Raw genomic sequence first — 19,770 nt, forward strand, 5'->3', positions numbered from 1 at the left:
AATGGCAGAACAGGGATCTGATCACCCTATTCACTTACCACCATTCTCCCCAATCCTAGGTGCCGCAGGCAATCTCCACACTGTGGCCAGTGGAGATCTGCCCTTCTAGCCCACGTGCCGGTGCAGGCCAAGGACTTGCCCTGGGGAGTGTGATGGTTCATTTCATGTGTCTACTTGGCTTGGCTATGGTGCCTGGTCTAGATGCTGCTGCCAGGTATCTTTTAGATGTGATTAACATTTAAATCAGCAGACTTTGAATAAAGTGGATTACCCTGCATAATTATATGGGTGGGCCTCTTCCAACCTGTCAAAGACCCTAACAGAAAAGACTAAAGCCTCCCCCCCGCCCCCACCCCCAAGAAGGAATCTGGCTCTGGGTCTCCAGCCTGCCCTGCAGATTTCAGACTCACCAGCCCCTACAATTGTGTGAGTCAATTTCTTAAAACCTCTCTCTCTCTCTCTCTCTCTCTCTCTCTCTCTCTCTCTCACACACACACACACACACACACACACACACACACACACCCTTTTGTTCTGTTTCTTTCAGATAGGGCTCTTCCTGGTAGACCTGGAGTGACTCTGTCTTCTGCCACCCCTTCTGTTCTTGGGAATCCTGTAGTCTCCCTTCCCAATCTCAGCCTGAAAGCCTGCATTTGATCTCTTAAATGTTCCCTTTGCTTGATCAAAGGCAGGTCTACCATGAAGTTGAAGCCTCAGGGCTACTTACATGAGTTTTCTCAGGCCTTTTACCTAATTGTATATTCTGTTCCTTAAAAAAAGGCCCTCCTCAATTTTAAAAGCTTCATGCCTCATAAAACCTTGCTCCACCCTTGGGCTCAGTGGATTCGCCTGGGCCCTGCATTGGAGTCTGAACTTTAAATGTGCTCACCTTGCCAATGACAGCGCTTCCAGACTCCTTCCCTACTCAATGCCTGACCATTCCTGGGCCATGCTGCACCGCACAGCTGTATACCATGGGAAGCCAAATATAACTGTTCTTCCAATCTCGGCCCAGAAGAACGTCAGTTAACCTTTACTACCCAAAATCACAGAAGTTATCATAATAGGAAGGCCTCAGTGTGATGCTGCTAAACATTTAATAGCTGGCTCTCCAGGGGTCATGGGTTGGAAATATATGTAAACATACACATTCATATATTTATTATAAATTTTACTGCCATGAAGAATATGTAGCATACCATTTACAAAAGGATAATAAACTCTATAATATGCCTTATTGTAAATTCCACTTTCCAATTGCCTCCCACAGAATGCTTCTGCTGACATGGACTAAATTCTTCTATATTATAATAATGAGTATAGTTCTGACATGAATGGTGGTTGATACGTTTGTATACATTAGTGAATAAGATGCAAATGGAGGCAAGTGTCCTTTTAGTGAGCATTCCATTCAGGGCAATATTGGCTGGGTGCGGGGCCTTAGGGCTAAAGAGCTGAGTATCACATGGGCCTGCCTTCACATCTTATGGCACTAAGCAGATAAAGCAGCAATTATCGTGCTAATAACATGAAATTATAATTAAATACTGCAATTTCAGGCAGAATATTTTAAATGCTTTGCCAAATTCACTCCTACAAGGTACATAATCATAACTGGCTATTATGACTTTAATGTAGATTTCCCATGTGGACTGGACTTTACTCACATAAACAAGATTAAAGTATTTTTCCAAAATATTAGGACAAAAATTAATTGAGCATTTTAGAGCCCAAAGAACCTCTCTAATCCCTAAATTTTTTAACACAGATAAAAACTATTCTTTTAAATCTTTGAAAGTTTAAATTTCCTGGGATAATTGAAATATATATTCTGGTTTTGTTATATAGACTTCTCAAGCCAAAAAGGATCCACAGTAGGGGAAAAAAAAAAAGGCAGACGTTTTATAAACAGAACACTCTTTAACAGGGCTGTAGTCAAAGATGGTAGTTTACAACTTTAAATAAGGCTAATTGTAAAGGAAAGTAGGTCAAGTTCAGACAGGGGTTAACTTGGAGATGCGTACCATGATTTTGCGGTTCTCAGAATAACACATCAAGACATTAAACAGCAGAAATTGCAAAGAAGTCTGATTATGCAAAACGCCCAGAGCTCAGAACCCAGAGCATGGCTCTCCTTCCAGGATTTGGGAAGCACTGGCCGGGCCCCACATCTCACTAACTCTTCAACTCCAGCCCAAGCCACTTTCCACGCCCACTCTCTTCCTTTCAGTTGGGGATGCTTAGCATTTACAACAAATCCTTTGTCTGCAAGGTCTGCATCTCACAGGTTGCCCTGCTTATTAAATCAGTTACACAATCCTCAACACTAACCACAAAGATTTAAAAACCAAACGAAACAAAAACAAAACCACAAGCCAGTTGTGGCTGAGGAGGCAGGGGTTAAGGCTGCCTGGCGTGTCTCCAAGATGCCAACTAAAGGAAGGAGTTGGATGGCTCCAGAGGGCACTGCGGGCTGCTTCACTTCGTACTTCTCTACAGAAAGGAAATGAGAACTGACATGTCTATCACTTAGGAAAAGCTGTCTGCACCTGCCTCCTGCCTCCTGCACACTGCACACAGGCCCTGCTCCAAGGTAAATGCCAACAAGTACAATGTACGTGTGTGCGCTCATATTAATGCGATTCCTGCCCAAGTCACCTCTCTGTGTGGTTAAAAATATGAAATCAATTATGACTAAAGTGAAATCTCAAACATAGGCAACAATTTCCCTTCCTGTGGCAAAGACTCTTAATATGTTTGTTGGATGGTTCTGTTTGTCATTTTTTTAAAAGCAGAACCTAAATGTCAGAAAAATATCTTTCTGTGTATGGTAAAGACTAACCCACTTTAAAGAAAAGACTGCCATAAGAAAAAATTCTGAAGAATCCCAACTGTATATAGTATTTTTAGTTTTATTGATTTTTTTAGAGAGAGGAAGAGGGAGAGAGAGAGAGAAACATCAATCTGTTGCCTCCTGCATGCGCCCTGACTGGGAATCAAACCTGCCATCTCTTGGTGTATTGACCAACAAACTGAGCCACCCGGCCAGGGCTGATATTTTTAAATGTCCTCTCAACCCATCTCTAAAACTAATAGACCTTTTTTACTAATGTTATTCTTTAAACACGCAATATAAAGCATAAGTATCTCTGTTACCATTTTCATTGTATAAACTGGGAAAACCCTGAAAGAATTATTTCATGATAATATTCAAAACAGCTTTACATTACAAAGCATTTATAAGTTCCCAACTTGTTTTTGTTGGATATTTTTAAATGTTCTAAGATGAGCATAGTACCAGCAAAATAAGTGAAATGAAAAGCATTAATATATACTTTTACTCTGACGTGGAGACAAAGTAGGCAGGAAGTACAAAAGGTCCAATAAAGTCATGACTAATGAGTGTATCCAGCATTTTCTGAGTACTACCTTTGCTTTATGCAAAACTCCTGGAACCTTCCCATGATCTTATCTACAATGAAGCAATAATGACATTCAATTTTTCTGTGTATCTTAACATCACAAAGAAATAACTTATTTGTGTGCATACGTCATAACTAAGACACTTAGAGTTTATACTACTAGCAGAATTAAATGTCCAATTCCAGAAGCTAAATCTACCTAAGTTAGATGTAAGTTGGTATTCATCAAATTATTGGAATAAAGTCAAGAAAAGCTAGTCTTCAATAACAGTATAATACAAGAATAAGTAGTCCACTTTATGTGATAAGGTTATAAAAATAATATGATATTTTTAAAACATATGAAACATATGATTGCCAACTAAAAAAACTGATTTATTCAATTTGCATAAATGTGGCTGCAAACAATTCTATTGCTAACATGCCTGTGAATAGATCTATCATTTTCATCTTTAATAATCGCTAACATTGAATACATATTTGATTAACTTATTGAGTGCTTACTACATACATATCAAGGACTATGCTAAGTGCTTGACATAAATTTTTCTCATTTAATCCTCAGAACAATCTTATGAGGAAGGAAACATTATCTTCCCTTTAGAGATAAGGAAAGAGTGGCTGACAAAGGTTAAGCCATCTGCCTGAGGTCGTACAGATCAAAAGGGAGGGAGCCTCATGCATCTGACTTGAGAGCCTGGGATCCCATTAACTGAACGGTTTAGCACTTGTTTAGTTTGTTATTCTCTAGTAAATGCCATACAATGGTGCTATGGATTTATGGTCATGGTTTCCAAGCTTATTTAAAATGACTAATATGGACTGCTCCTAGATTTGCTAGAAAGTGAGCTCTTCACTAGGGATCACTGTCACTAGGCAACAATCTAGTTCCATCAGCTTCTGAGCAATTAGCCACCTCAAGTCTTAGATTGAAGCTCAGTTTCCAACCACATGTGATCCCGACTGACTTAAGCCCCAACAACACGACTTCATGTCAGGTGGTACAGCATGGATAAAGCTCCTTAGGTCAGTGTTATGGGCTGAACTGTGTCCCCTCCAAAATTACTATGTTGAAATCCTACCCTCCAGTGCCTTGGAAGGTGACTGTATTAAAGACAGGGTGTTTAGCCCAGGCAGTGTGGCTCAGTGGTTGAGCATTGACCCATGAATCAGGAGGTCAGGGTTGGATTCCAGATCAGGCACATGCCTGGGTTGCAGGCTCGATTCCCAATTGGGGGCATGCAAGAGGCAGCTGCTCAATGATTCTCTCTCATCGTTGATGTTTCTATCCCTCTTTCCATACTGTTTTTCACAGTGGCTGCACTAGTCTGCATTCCCACCAATATACACTAGGGTTCCCTTTCCTCCACATCCTCGCCAACACTTGTTGTTTGTTGACTTACTGATAGTGGCCTTTCTGACAGGTGTGAGGTGATATCTCATGTACTTTTTATTTGTATCTCTCTGATGATTAGTGACATTGAACATTTTTTCATATGTGTATTGGCCATCTGTATGTCCTCTTTGAAGAAGTGTCTATTCAGGTCCTCTGTCCATTTTTTAATTGGATTGTGTGTCTTCCTGGTGTTGAGTCGTATAACTTCTTTATATTTTTTGGAAATTAACCCCTTATTGTATGTATCACTGGTGAATATGCTCTCCCATTCAGTACATTCTTTTTTCCAATTCTGGGAATATATCCTAAGAATCCCTAAACACCAATCAGAAAGAATATCTGCATCCCTATGTTTCTACTAGCACTAGAGGCCCGGTGCATGGAATTCATGCACAGGTGCGTCCCTAGCCTGGCCAACGACCAAAGCGTGAATGTTTGACATGAAAGGGCAGGTCCCAGCTGACCTCTGGGCCCTGGGCAGCACCTGGGCCCCCAGGCCCTAATGCACCCCCCTCCGCCTGAGTCATGACAGTGTGGCTCAGTGGTTGCAATCAGCAAAGTCCCCATGTGGAGGTGTGGTGAGCTCAGCCGGACACCATGGGCTGGGATGCAGTGTGGGCCTCTGGGCCGCCCAGTGGTGCCACATGGAAGCCAGGCGGGCAGCACACTCTCTCCTGGCCGGCCTCGCAGACCAGCTCCTGTGCGAACCCATGGGGAGCCCGACCAGCCCCTGCAGTCCCGGTGGAGAGGTTGCACAGGTGTCGTCCTGGGGGAGGGTAGCAGGGGGAGTGAGAGTGAGCTCGTCGGACACCCCGCATTCTCACCACACCTCCATCCCCATCACCCCCTCCCCCAGGTAGCCCGTGAGAGGTTGCAGTGCGTCGCTGACACCTGCCATGTTCAGCACCGCCCCCTAGTGGTCAGCACACGTCATAGCGAGCGGTTGAACTCCCACTTGAACTCCTGGTTGAGGGGACAATTTGCATATTAGGCTTTTATTATATAGGATTATTTACAAAAGCCAGGATCTGGAAACAACCCAAGTGATGTTTTTACCTCTATCTCTGTCTCTAGTTTTTTCTCTGTCTCCATATCCTGAGTATGTGTGTGTGCACACACACACAAATACATCCACAGATTCATTTAAAATCTCTAGGAACTCACCCACTCCCTCCCCACAGCTATTTTTCACAACTGGAGAACAGACAAATCCCTTTACACAATGTTTTCAGGCAGAATTGCATGTGATGGGCTCCATGGGCTCTGGGGTCAGTACACCTGGATTCTAAAGGAGATCTGCTAACTGTGTGGCTTTGGACAAGCTACGTAAGCTCTTTGAGCTTCATTTTCCTAATTTAATAAACTGGGATGGCAAAAATAGCATCTCCCTCCGGGGCTGTTATGAGAATTGAGTGAAATAATGTGGTAAAGCAGTCAACACATAATATAAACTGTTACCACTATTATTATTCTACATATTTCAAAGCCATTTTCTTAGGTTATATGTGAAGAGGCCTCCAACAGCAGGAAGCAACTCTAACTAAAAATAAGTAAATCTGGGTGGGAATGGAAAATAATATTTTAGCTTTCAAAACTCTACAGGGAGAGCAAGGGAGATGGCGCAAGCAGGAAGAGAAGTCCCCTCCAGCTGTGAAGAGGAATATCAAACATTCCTAAGTAATTAGCATCTGGTTGAATTAAGAATAAGTCTAATTTTCACCATTAATGAAATCAAAGCACAACAAAAGGTTTTCAGAAAACAGGCTGAGCTCACTGTTCTAGGAGCCCTTGCTTTTTCAATCTGCCTGCTTTCAAAAGAACACCATCACTCTCCCCTTTTCCCCACAAATCACTTTTAAAATACATATTATTTAGCATGTGAATCTCAAAACAGCGATGTTGGGGGGGAGACAAAGATATCACACTTCCTGTGACAGAACAGGACTAATATGGTTCAGCAGTTCAAGCATGTTACTGTCAGTGTTTTAATAAACAACCATGAGAAGATCAGAAGATTCCATCCAACACTGTTTTCAAGGTAAGTATATCAACAGAAGGGATCAGATTAATACACTGGCTCAAGCTGCGATGCCAAGAAGTGGCAGTAAAATCTCTGATTTAAAATGACACAGCAATAAAACTCAAAGTGAATGGCACCAACCTAACTCCAGCTCTCCATCACCTCTCTGTAATGAAGTAGATCTCAAAAGAGTAATTACTTTGCATACCCTCTGGCTCAACTCTAATCTATAATGGATACAATATGCATATCCTGAATTTTTTCCTACTGTACAAGCCTAAACAAGCCAGAGGTAGAGTGAGTTTGTGTGAGCCCCAAGAGCAACTAATTCCATCCTTTCTTTAGATGCCTTATAAATGACAGTGACTAGAGCACAGACCTTGGATGCAATGAACAACTCACCAAATTAATGACTTTTTCTCTCACATTTAGGCAGAGTGACTTTTCACCTTAACCAGACCCTGTAGAAAGCGAGTCCCAGAATGCTCGCTGGTTTTTTAACGTAAAATATATTTTCTCTTCATAAAGATTAACCATGGTTTTATTACATCCTGGCTATGAAAATATTGCTGCTACTTAATGCAGTACGGACTTTTGTCAATCAGGAGTTTCCCAGAGGAGCGCTTCATAACCCAGCAATGCTCCGTTCCTGTTGATACATGGTTCCTTTAAAGTGGCTACATCTTTACTGCATGATTGATGGCTAGCTTGGGGAACTTGGGATGCCTCCATTTCTGCAAACTCAGCTGAATTCGGCACCTGCTGTGGGTATGTTCTCCAGCCATGTACCATTCCTGTACCCCACCTTTAATCCTTGCTTCAGTGACCTTTAAAAAAACCGTTCCATTTGACCTGTTAACAAATGTGTAAATGGAAACCAAAGATTTGTTATAATTATATTTCAACAGAGGCTTTCAGTTTTATGTGTGTTACACATTGGGCTGTTGTTTCTATGCAAAGCCAAACCTTCAAATTAAGATGAATGCCACTTCCATTTCTTTTATACGGGTTTTGAACTCAGCATGGCATCGGGCCCCATCTGTATTTTCCACTGAAAGGCCTGGGAAGGGGCAGGGGCGGGAGGGAGCAGATGAGCTGATGGGGAGTGGGGGGCAGAGGGCAGTGAGTGGAAGAGTGGGAGGACGCTGTGAAAACAGTAAGATCAATAGGGATTCAAACTAACCCCTCACCCCCTTCAGAGTCTCTGCCCTCTGGTTCAAAACCAAAATGTCTGCACGAACCAGAAAACTAAACTGTGACCCACAACTATGTGACTGTTGCCTTTTGAGCAACAAGGGTGTGATGCAAGTCCCCACATATCACAGCGGCCACTGCCTCTGTGCTTACAGTGACAGAGTGCAACTTCCAAAAAGCTGTCCACAGGGAGTCAACTGTAATACACAGGGGTGGGCAAAAGTAGGTAAATTAGCAGCCATCATTGCCTAAAAGATAAATCATACTGAAGAATACAAAATAATAAGAAGATAAATAATATAGATAAAAATATAATCATTAATAAACAAATAACATAAGAAGAAACTGTTTTGCGTAGTCGCAACTGTAAACCTACTTTTGCCATATGTCATGGCAATTGTCAAAGTGGTTATCAAACATAATGTCAAATATTATTCATGAAAGAAAGAACATGGAATGTAAAAGAATGTCAGGATGTTCTGGGAGCAAGATTACAAAATTCCTCCTTTCACTTCTCAAGACATTATTTCATTGTTTACTTCACCTCAGCTATGTAAGGATGGTTTACTAGTAGAAAATCTCTTAATGTAAAACGTAACAATGCAATGCCCAGTAAGAAGAAGACTCAATTATTTTTAGTTGCTAAAAAGACATTTAGTAGCATCAACTATTCCCAATAAAAATGCCTAAAAATTAGGAAATCAAAGATGCCATTTTAACATCATGAATATCTTAAGATGGCAGCCAATAGCAGAATAACAACAAACCACCTGAGCATTGCCATTAGAATTTGGAATAAAACAAGGCTATGTCATTACTATTATTATTTAACACTGCTATATAAAATTCCAGCCAAAGCAATAAGACTAGAACACAGAAATAAAAGCTACAATTCCTGTAAAGTAGGTGATAAAATTATGTTGTCCATATGATTCTGTATATCATCAGAGCTTTCCCTTCTATCATGTGCCAAAATAAATTTGAAATGGATTAGAGTTAAAATAAAAAAATAATAGGAAATATAAGTAAGTAGTAACTGATTTTGGACTAGAGAAAGGATTTAAAAGGATAAAAGTAATCACAAAAATATAGGTTGATTACCTCTGTTTCTCTACTAAGAAAAAAAAAGAAAAACATAGGATGCAAATGACAAACTCAGCAAAATATTTTCTTTTCTTTTTTTAAAAAAATATATTTTATTAATTTTTTACAGAGAGGAAGGGAGAAGGATAGAGAATTAGGAACATCAATGAGAGAGAAACATCGATCGGCTGCCTCTTGCCCACCCCCTACTGGGGATGTGCCTGCAACCAAGGTACATGCCCTTGACTGGAATCGAACCTGGGACCCTTCAGTCCACAGGCCGACACTCTATCCACTGAGCCAAACCAGTTAGGGCAGCAAAATATTTTCAATGGTTATACCAGGAAAAAAATTATATGTTGTTATTTAAAGAGCTTTTTGAAATTATGAAAAAATAATATCAACAGAATGGCAAGGACATGAACTAACAATTTAAGACAATGTGTTCGCATTGTGAATAACTTCACAATCATTAGGTTATATATAATGCTACAAGTATTAGCAAGAAGTTTTGAGTGACTACTTTGTGTCAGATAGTCTATGCATTCCTTTACATACACTGCCTCACTGATTTATCACAATAGCCTTCAGAAGTAGATAATATTATACCCATTTAATAGATGAGGCAACTCTGATTTAGTAAGAGTAAATAACCTGTTCAAGTAATTGATAAAAAGGAATTCATGCTTAATTCTATCTGAGACTGTACCTTCTATATTCCTTCAGTTTGGAGGAAATAACTAAGATTATTGATAAGGTGGAATATGTAAGAGTGTTTAAATTTTGGGCATCCTCCCTCACCCCTAAAATCTCGTAAAACTCTTAAGGTATACCCACATTCCCCGGAAAAAAACATCTCTACAACCTCTGTGCAATAAAGATTATTTCCCTTAACATGTAAAGAACTCTTGCTAAGCAACTGAAATAAGTCTGACACCAATAGAAAAAAAAACAGGCAAGCAGCATGAACAATTAATAAATATAAAAAGCCACTAATATGAAATTATCTCAACTGGTACTCTAAGAAAACTAATTTAAAGAATGATGAAATACTATTTCTCAAACACATTTTCAAATATAAAGTATAATCTACATATATAAAAGGCTAATATGCAAACTGTCCCCTCGCGAGTTTGACCAGGAGACCGGGAGTTCGATCGCTTGCTATGACATGTGCTGACCACCAGAGGGCGGCATGGAATGAAGGAAGGCCCCAGCCGGTGGCTGGCAGCCAGGGAAGGAAGGCCCCAGTCGGCAGCCTGAAGGCCCAGATCAGCCTTGATCACCAGCCAGGCCTAGGGAACCTACCCGTGCACGAATTTCGTGCACTGGGCCTCTAGTAATCAATAATAGCATGTGTAAGGTTTCAACCCAATAAAATAATTAAATTAATTATGGCACTAAACTAAGAATATGTCTTAGCATTAAAATCATTTTAAGTGATATCTGCCAATCTGCCAGCATAGGAATACCCTTCCCTTATCCACTTACAATGTAATACCAGATCTGTGTAAATGTACAAGACAGATATTTGTACATATAAGTGATTTTATAGAAATACAGTGTAGTGTTAGAAATTATGATACACACTTTTTAAATTCCTAATTGATCTGCTTCATTGTTCTCCAAATTTTCTCAACTAAGTGTTACTTTTCAATCAGAAATATTTTCAATTTTTATTACAAACATAATGATTTGTTCATTCAATAAGAACACCTTAAATCAAAGTTCTTTTAGAATTTACAAAGCAACTTCATAAGCATTATTCCACTTAATTCATACTATAACACTCTGAGATAGATATGGCACCATTTCACGGAAGAAATAACTTCTCTTAAACTAATATGATCACACTTCTTAAGTCTTCCAAAGACAAGAAAAAGGAAAGAGTTCACAGATAGGAAAGGGGTCCTTACATCTAAAATAAAACTTTAAGTCATAAGCATGGCTGACAGACAACTCTAAACAATGTCAGTAATAAAATACTCCTCCCTGAAAACAATCTTTCGCTGGCTTAAATTCTCATTGCCACAGTTACAGTTGAGTTTTGATGGTATGTGTGTGTATTTGCATCAAATTAGCATCTTTTTATCACCTGTCCTTGAATAAACATTGAGATCTACGGGGGAATTAATTCAGGAAACTCCTAAGTTATACAGTTGGATTAACCCACAGACTTGGTGACAACAGTCCTTTTCAAGAACAAGTTTGTAAAAGTGGTCATGTCTCCCCCACGGTACTACATATTCCTAAGTTTAACTACAGATGTGAAGTAAACAATACCAGCACCATGATTTAACAAAGCACCGAAACAAAACTCCAGTTACTTAAATTCTATTATTCTTATGCGACAACTTGGAGTTTTATTTGTGTTGAAAATTCAAGACAGTGAAATAATACAAAGTGAAAGGTATACTGCTTTACTTTGATTAAATGCAAAGTCTATTTCATAGATGAAATATTTTTACTTAATTTAAATGCTTTAAACTTGAAATATATTCTTTATTTTAATTGTTCATTGCTTTAAAACTAAAGAAGATATCAAGAAAATAATTACTGTGTATTATTCCTTGACTATTATTTAAAATAATTTTGTCAAGTAGAGGTGGATGTTATAAAAGGATACACTTTTGGTGTGAGATACAGTAGATACACTTCTAAACTTATTATAAAGTTATCCTATGTTCTAAGGAAAACACCTTATAACTTGAAAAATCTGCTCATATGATTTCGGTAAACAAAGAATATATATAAATTATTTTCCTTATCTTTCTGACATGTTCCAAATGAAATGTATCTATTTTTTATATTTATAACTTTACAGAAACAAAACAGTAAGGTTATTAGAACTCATTAGACCATTTATTTCAATTAGAAGCAGTAATGAAAACTCTTTAAACTATTAGATGTCACTTAGTCTCAACATAAGAGAGATTGTATGTGAAATTCCTCTTGGCATGATCCACAGTTATTTGCCCTTAATCATTTTTATATTGATTGAAAACAAGGATTCCCTTCCTCCACTTCCCAGGCCTTTCCAAGTCCAAATTAGTGGTTGATCTGAAATAGCATTTTTTTTCCATAGCACTTAGAAAATAGCTGTTAAAAGCCTTTCAACAAAAGTGCTAAGAGTAGTAATAATAAGCCTTAGTTATACCCAATGACTTGATGGTGTTTCTGCAAACGTCATGACCTTGAGAAGCTATGACGATCATGGTTCCCGGTGAACTTCCCCTCACCACAAGCAATGTTCTTCCACATATCTTAGGATACTCCTTATTTATGTCAAGGACCAGCCCTGGCTGAGTCCATGTCATCTGAGTCACCTTACTTCAAGAAAATTCATTTCAGAACATATTTCTGGTCAACCAGGATCTGAGCACTTACATCATCTAAAAAAATTTTTTTACAAAAATCGCCGGCTAGCGTGGCCCAATGGTTGAGCATCAACCTATGAACCAGGAGGTCAGGGATTGATTCCCAGTCGGGGCTCATGCCCGGGTTGCAGTTTCGAGCTTGATCCCCAATAGGGGGCATGCAGGAGGCAGCCAATCAATGATTCTCTCTCATCATTGATATTTCTCTCTCTCCCTCTCTCTTCCTCTTTGAAATCAATAAAAATATATTTTAAACAATGTTATCTCTTATTTTTCATGGTATACCTTAGACAACTACCTAAGAGCTGACAAGGGTAATGAGGGCATCCTTAATACTGCTACCTCTGTTTTTAGCAATTTTTTTTTTCCACTCAAAAGTAAGGATGAAAGAATGAGCACAACTATGACTTCATTAAGACCTGAGAAGGAAATGTAGGAAAGAGAGCTTTCAAAGCTCAGGGCAAGCCAATGAAAAGCCAAAGAACACCATGAGACTTCCCAAATCCAGATTAACCCATCAAGTGCTGCAGCTTAGTAATAGCTGGGCACAATTTACCTAATTCATCTCCTTTAGGGCCACAGTCACCTTTACACTAATTATCTATTCAGTGAGTCCAAGATTAGTGCCTTGCTCTTTACAAATACATAAGGAATTGCCTTTTTTGTTTTGAAAAGCCTGTTGAGGAATTCCATATTAGCAACATGGATACACACCAAGAGCATATTTTTAAGGGTTCATAAGTATGAAAAGGATTGAAAATATCATAAAATCTAAAACCAGTTTGTCAAACCAGAAAAAAATACTCATTTATTGTCAGATTCTGTTTTCCATTTCACATATTATTGAATGTCATTACTCTTAATTGTCTGATTTGATTCCAAATTACTTAAGCTGTTTACCCCAAACAGGATCCACCTTAGAAGAAGGAAGGCTTGCCACTAATCAAGATGCTCTAAAGAGTGTCCTGCAGGTGTCAGTTTCAGAAATGTTTTGAGTAACTGAAACACTATCATTGACCCAGTGAGCTAATTTTGAATATCTAGATTCTGAAATGTTTATATATTTTTTAATTTAATCTTCACCCAAAGATATATTTTTATTGATTTTTTAGAAAGAGAGGAAGGGAGATAGAAACATTGTTCAGTTGCCTCCCAGACATGCCCCGACATATTCCAGTTTCTCTTATCCTTAAAAAAAAAACACATACAAATCCACAAAACTCTTCCCTCCTTTCTCCAGCTGTAGCCTCAGTTCTACCTTCTCAGCCCAATTTTGTTTTAAAAATTGTCTTGTGCATACAGGAAATGGAATATTATTCAATGCTCAACAAAAATGAGTTATTCAACTGTAATTGAAAAAAATAAAATAAAATAAATGAGTTATCAAGCTATGGAAATACATGGAGGAAACTTAAGTGCATATTACTAAGAAAATTAGCCAATCTGAAAAGGCTACATACTGTGTGATTCCAACTATATATCATTCTGGAAAGGTAAAACTATGGAGAGAATAAATAAATAATTTGTGGGGGAGGGGGAGGGCAGACAAAGAGGATTTTAGGGTGAAAATACTCTGTGTGATGACATAATGGTAGAAACATGTCATTATACATTTTTCCAAATCCACAGAATGCACAACCCCAAGAGTGAGCCCTAATGTAAGCTATGGACTTTATAGATGATTATCATCCGATAATGTAGGTTTGATGGGGGAACTCAAGAAATTAAAAATGTTTAGCTGGGGTATATAGTTAAATGTGCCCTCTTAAGCTGGCAGTCATACATTCCTCTGGCAGCCTGGGAGCCCTCGGGGGATGTCCACCTGCCAGCTTAAGCGTGCTCCCCAGGGGATCGGGCCTAAGCTGGCAGTCAAACATCCCTCTGACAGCCCAGGAGCCCTAAGATGCAGTCGGTCATCCTTAGCGCTGCCGAGGAGGCAGGAGAGGCTCCCGCCACCACCGTTGTCAGCCCGGCTTGTGGCTGAGCAGAGCTCCCTCTGTGGGAGTGCACTGACCACCAGGGGGCAGCTCCTGTGTTGAGCGTCTGCCCCCTGGTGGTCAGTGTGCATTAGGGTCAATTGGCATATTACCCTTTTATTGTATAGGATAGGCTTGGCAATTAATGCAGGTAGAAAGGTATTGTTTCAGGAACTGGAATGTATGACTGGACCTGCCCTGACTTCAGGAGAAACGATGCAATTCAACTTTTGTGCCCCAGGAGGACTGTAAGCAACCATGACAGTATCTGAGTCATTTTGCTCCAAAGAGAGGACATCCACCACCCAGGATGCAGAGAAAGAACCCAAGTTCCTTGAGGGCAAGGCTTCACCGGTCAGCAAGTGAATGGGGTGCTCAGAAATTCACAGGACTGCAGCTTTTATCTGATTAACCTTTTCCCTGAAATCCAAATCTCTTACCTACTTTTTGCTGAATTCCATACCCTTTACCTACACTTTTCTTCTCCTTATAAGGAGTTGGCTTGAGATAAGATGTAAGATGGTCTTTTAAGGGTATGTAACATGCTGTCCTCTCAGATTGCCGGCCATCTGAATGAAGTGCCCATAAAGATTCAATCCTTATCTCTACTTATTGGTTCTGGTAGTGACAGCACGAAAACTGGCTTTTCCGGTTTCAGGCTGATCCATTGTCATAAATGTACCACTCTGATGGGGGATGCTGATAAATGGGGGAGACTATGCATGTGTGGGGCAGACCGTATATAGTAACTCTCTGTACCTTCCTTTCAATTTGCTGTGAACCTAAAACTGCTCTAAAAAAAAAAAAGTCTTACAAGCACCAAAAGAGATTGTGTTCCCTGTTCCTACTTCTTCTCATTGTCCCATCACCTAAACCTGCTATTTCAGAGGTCCCCAATAGTTTGCTACTTCCTATGAGTGCACTTTAGTTCTTGTCCTACTGGACCACTAGGTGCCCTCCCGACCAGTCCCTTCTCCTTAAAGCCTCACTGTTTGCACCGGCTCCCAGAACACCACTTTTACCTACCTCTACCCTACCTCTCCACTCCCTTTTGCGCCCCACTGGGTTCTTCTTCGTCAGCTTCATCTCCTAAATCCTGGTGTTCCCCAGCATCCTGTCCTGGTCCTTTCTCTCTTCTCCCTCAACAGCCCATTCATATTCATGGTTGCAATGTGCTGATGTCTCCCAAATCTAGACCTTCTGTCCCAGAATCTCTCCTCTGCTCCACTGCCAAATTTCCAACTGCCACTATTCCAAGGGCAGAGAGTATATGTTTAAAACTGAAAGCAACATCTTTCTTCTATCTGTTCTTCTCCTGGTCCCCTACCTCAGGGAATGGCATTGCAATCCTAAACCAGAAATCTGCAAGTCATCCTCACCTCTCTCCCCTCTGACCCCTGTCATCTAAACAATCATCAGGTTCTGTCCATTCTGTCATTCAATCACCTCCATTGTTCCTCTCCCATTGTTACCACACAGTCCAGGCTGTGGGCAAATTTCTCCTGACACTTCAGTGATTTCCTAATTGTTTACCCTGCCTCTGGCCAGGATCCATCAATAGCTCCCCTTCTTGGATACACTCCAAACTCCTAACTAGGACAGGGCCATCCAAGATCAGCCACTGTCCGTCTATCCATCTCTTGCCACTTCCTCCCAGCATTCTGTGCTCCAGCCAGGCTAAATTTCTTTAAATTCCTGTTGCATGCCAAACTCCCTCCCTTTCTGGCTTTTGCACACACTGTCCCTTCCGACTAGAACATCTGTCTCCTAGGACCCTCTTCTTCTTCAGGCTAAACCCACACAACCTTCAGTTCTCAGATGAAGTACCAGGTCTGGAAAGTCTGCCTTGAACTCACCTTCCTGCAAACTAGGCTGGATGCACGTGTCCATGGTAGCATGTTCCCCATCAAAGCAGTCATCACACAATCATTATCATTCATTCCCTTTATGGCTTTCCTGCTAGAATCCAAGTCCCTCGAGGGCAAGGCTTCTGCATCCCGCCAACCACAGTAAGCTGGAGCCTAGCAGAAGGCTTTGGCAGAGAGAAGCTTGGTAAAGTAATTCAATGATGTATGGAAAGCTTTGCCTAATCCCTGCGCTATGAAAACACTTTATCCTCATCTCACTAAGGTAGCAATCACCACAGGCAGAGTAGCTAAATACAGAGCAGGAGAGGGACGAGAGTCCAGGTGCTATTTCCCAGCTCCTGGTTTTCAGACTTCCTTTGTATAACAAAGCGAAACTTACTTTTAATTTACATTTTAACTCACCCCAGGAGGGGGAAGTGGCAATTGATGATAAGATTTAAGAAACATACCACTGTAGCACAGGAATGTCACCGTAGCAAATCCTAAATCCTACAGTCTTGGGAAAATCTCTCAACTTCCTTTCCTCTGAGAGATTCCCTATTCCTGCCTTGATTGCCCTTTGTATAACCCACTTTCAAGCCATCTAATATTCTCATCAAAGTGCAAAAAATCACAGGGACCAAGATGCAAATGCCCATAAAGGAAAGAAAGGAAAGGTGGGGCCTTCTCTAACAAGTAGAATTCCAAATGCGGATAATGAACTCTACACATTCAGATCATGACAGAGCCAAGGAACCTGGAGAAATTATAACATAGATCACATTTTAAGAAGAAGTTCTAGCATTGTTTGCAAAAACATAAGCTGCATCAGAAAACAAATTCTGAAAGAATTAAAAATGCAAAACTTAATAAGCCAACTCAGAATGACCAATATGATCTGATACTATACACGTGTATGTCAGTTTGGGTACATTAATCATATTTTAGTTTCAATTTCAGTGTTTGTTTTTCTTGTAACAAATATGTAAACATGCACTAACAGAATATTTTTTACAATAAAATTTGTCAGCTCCATTTTTTTTTTTTGGTCCCCATTACATATGTACAGAACGTGAATGGGAGTCTATCTTTATTTTTCAAACATTGTTGTTAGGGGATTTATATAGATGCTGACTGAAACAATTATTTACATGGAAAATAAATGGCATCACAATGCGAGGTGAAGTTTTCCTCTATAAATTGCACTCACTCAAATGCATGGCCATATTATGCATTGATCTGGGCAGGAATCCACAGTCCACAGCCTATGCCCAGATATTTCATGTCCTCGGAATCAACCTTCTTCCACTGAGGAATCTTCTTCAGTTTCTATGTTTATATCTAGGCTTGTCTTTTTAAGTATCATTATCCAAATGTGTTATTTCCAATACACCACTCTCACCTCCAACACTACCGCCCCCAGACTTTGCCTTCCCAGTCCCATTACATATTTCTTTTCCTGAAGAATAAGCAAGTCCTAATGACACTCCTTGTTCTCTGCCTCCCTTTCTGGCCAGGACTTGAACTTACCATGAGCCCAGGCACTCACATTCTCTCAACCTAAGCCTACCTCACTTCCTGGGCTAGAAGTCACAACAGTCTGACCTTGAACTCCTTTGACCTGCTGACTCCAGAAATGAGCTGTTACACTGATGGTCAAGTCCCTCTATCCACATTTAGACGTAACTCTAACTCTACCAGCCTGGAAAGTTATACTCTCCTCTCCATTCCCCTGCTTTGCGCACACATCAGTAACACAGTCAGAGTGGGTAACTGGAACATGTGTCTAATTTGAGGCAAACTGTCCTCCAAACCTGTCTTCTATATAGTTTTTATAAAACAAATTTAGACACAAGCAGGTTATCTGAATTGCCTATCTGTTTTTGCAAAATAACATATGGATAATGTTAAACCCCTTATTCTAGTCCACCCTAGATACTGTTACCTACTTTTTGCTTGAACTTCCTTAAATCCCAGACATTATGACCTGTACTCATGACTATAAAAAAGCAATGTGTGTGCCCAGAATGAGCACACATTTGGATGATTGGCATTTCCCTGGGAGGGTGCTGTGTCAGAGCCCCCCAGAGGGGGGAGGGGGGCTCTCTCTGCCTTGATTTTCCAGCTGAGGTGCCCTTATCTGGGTAACACCTGGCAGGCTGGATCACCTGTGCTGCCTCCTCTCTACCTTTTAAGTCAGGACCCTCTACCTAGAGGGCTGGAGAAACCCAAATGGAACAGATTCTGCTGGAGGCAGAACTCTTGTGTGAAATAAGACCTTCTGTTACTTAACTATTCAACGCCCAAATCTACATATCCACATTTCTGCCTTCTGCACAGAGCAGCTGCCAATACTTCTGGCTCCTTCCCTGAGGCTCCCTGCCCAGGGAATTCCTCACTGGGTCCTGAAAATCACACCTCCTTGTGCTGTGTCCTTCTCTCGCAAACGCAAGGCCACTCAGACTTTCTACAAGTGGCAGTCGGACCTTCTTCACCTTTTCAGGATTGCTGCTACACCAAACTGGTGACTCAGCACAGTCGTCACAGCTCACGCTCGGTGGCCCCATGCCACCCAGTCTTCAGCACCTAGTACCTCCCTACGCTTAAACTGAAGAAATGTATCCCAAGTGGACTCACATGTGTTCTCCTAACTTTTCCACCAGAATATCCAGGTCCCTGTTCACTTTTCAAATGTGCAGCAGTGCTGGGATTTGGTTTTACGGGATTGAGGACAACAGAGCATGATTCTCACTCTTCCAAGAAAAGAGTGCGCCAATTTGCCTTGGGAGTGTCTCCAAAAGGTAAGGAGAAGAAAGAGGAAAAGGAAGGCGGGAAATAATGTAGACGTTAGCCATTCTCCGGGTACACTTCAGACGCCAACTCCACAACAGGATATCAGGATTGCCTGTGCTTTTGGAGAAGCACCATGAGTCCAGTTCCTGACAGGTGAGCACGGGAGACCGCACGGAGACTTGGCCCTCGTTTAGAATTAACACCTGGGCCCAAGATCTAGTTAAACCGCTAGACACCAGGAAGGAAGGAATAAAGAGCGAATATAGAAAGAACGTAGAAGAGAACCTCAGATACCCAAAGCATCCCTGCCTCCCCATAGTCACCTGGAGTGGGCTGACAAGCCTGGGCTGAAGCGGCTGGGCCGCGCCCCCTCCCGCTGTGCGCCCAGAGCCACCCGGGCGGCGCCTCCTTACCTTGCGGGAGTAGGGAGGCTTGCTCAGGTGGATGCTGTCACGGACCAGCTTATCCCTGATCATGATCTTCAGCTTCAGCTTGGGGTAGCTCACCAGCTCCCTGCCGAGGGGGGCGGTCGTCTGGCTGCGGGGGTCCCCGCGGGTGCCCTGGGCCGGGCCGCCGTACGGCTCCCCCCGGCGCCGTGGAGAAGGCAGCCGCGGGCGGCCCGGGCGGCGCGGGCTGAAGCTGCGCTGCGGCTCCAACGTGAA

The 19,770-nt window shown here is 41.2% G+C and overlaps 1 protein-coding gene across 1 annotated transcript in view; it reads right to left on the minus strand.

The window, feature by feature from the left end:
• Nucleotides 1-19,770, minus strand: part of SAMD5 (sterile alpha motif domain containing 5) — a 41,753-nt gene that overhangs the window by 21,469 nt on the left and 514 nt on the right. The window contains 2 exon segments of the mRNA XM_006084381.3: nucleotides 19,522-19,702; nucleotides 19,704-19,770. The exon segment at nucleotides 19,704-19,770 is cut by the window's right edge and continues 11 nt beyond it. Coding sequence (XP_006084443.1) covers nucleotides 19,522-19,702; nucleotides 19,704-19,770 — 248 coding nt within the window.

Source organism: Myotis lucifugus, unplaced genomic scaffold (genome assembly GCF_000147115.1).
Source record: "Myotis lucifugus unplaced genomic scaffold, Myoluc2.0 scaffold_11, whole genome shotgun sequence".
Taxonomy (NCBI): domain Eukaryota; kingdom Metazoa; phylum Chordata; class Mammalia; order Chiroptera; family Vespertilionidae; genus Myotis; species Myotis lucifugus.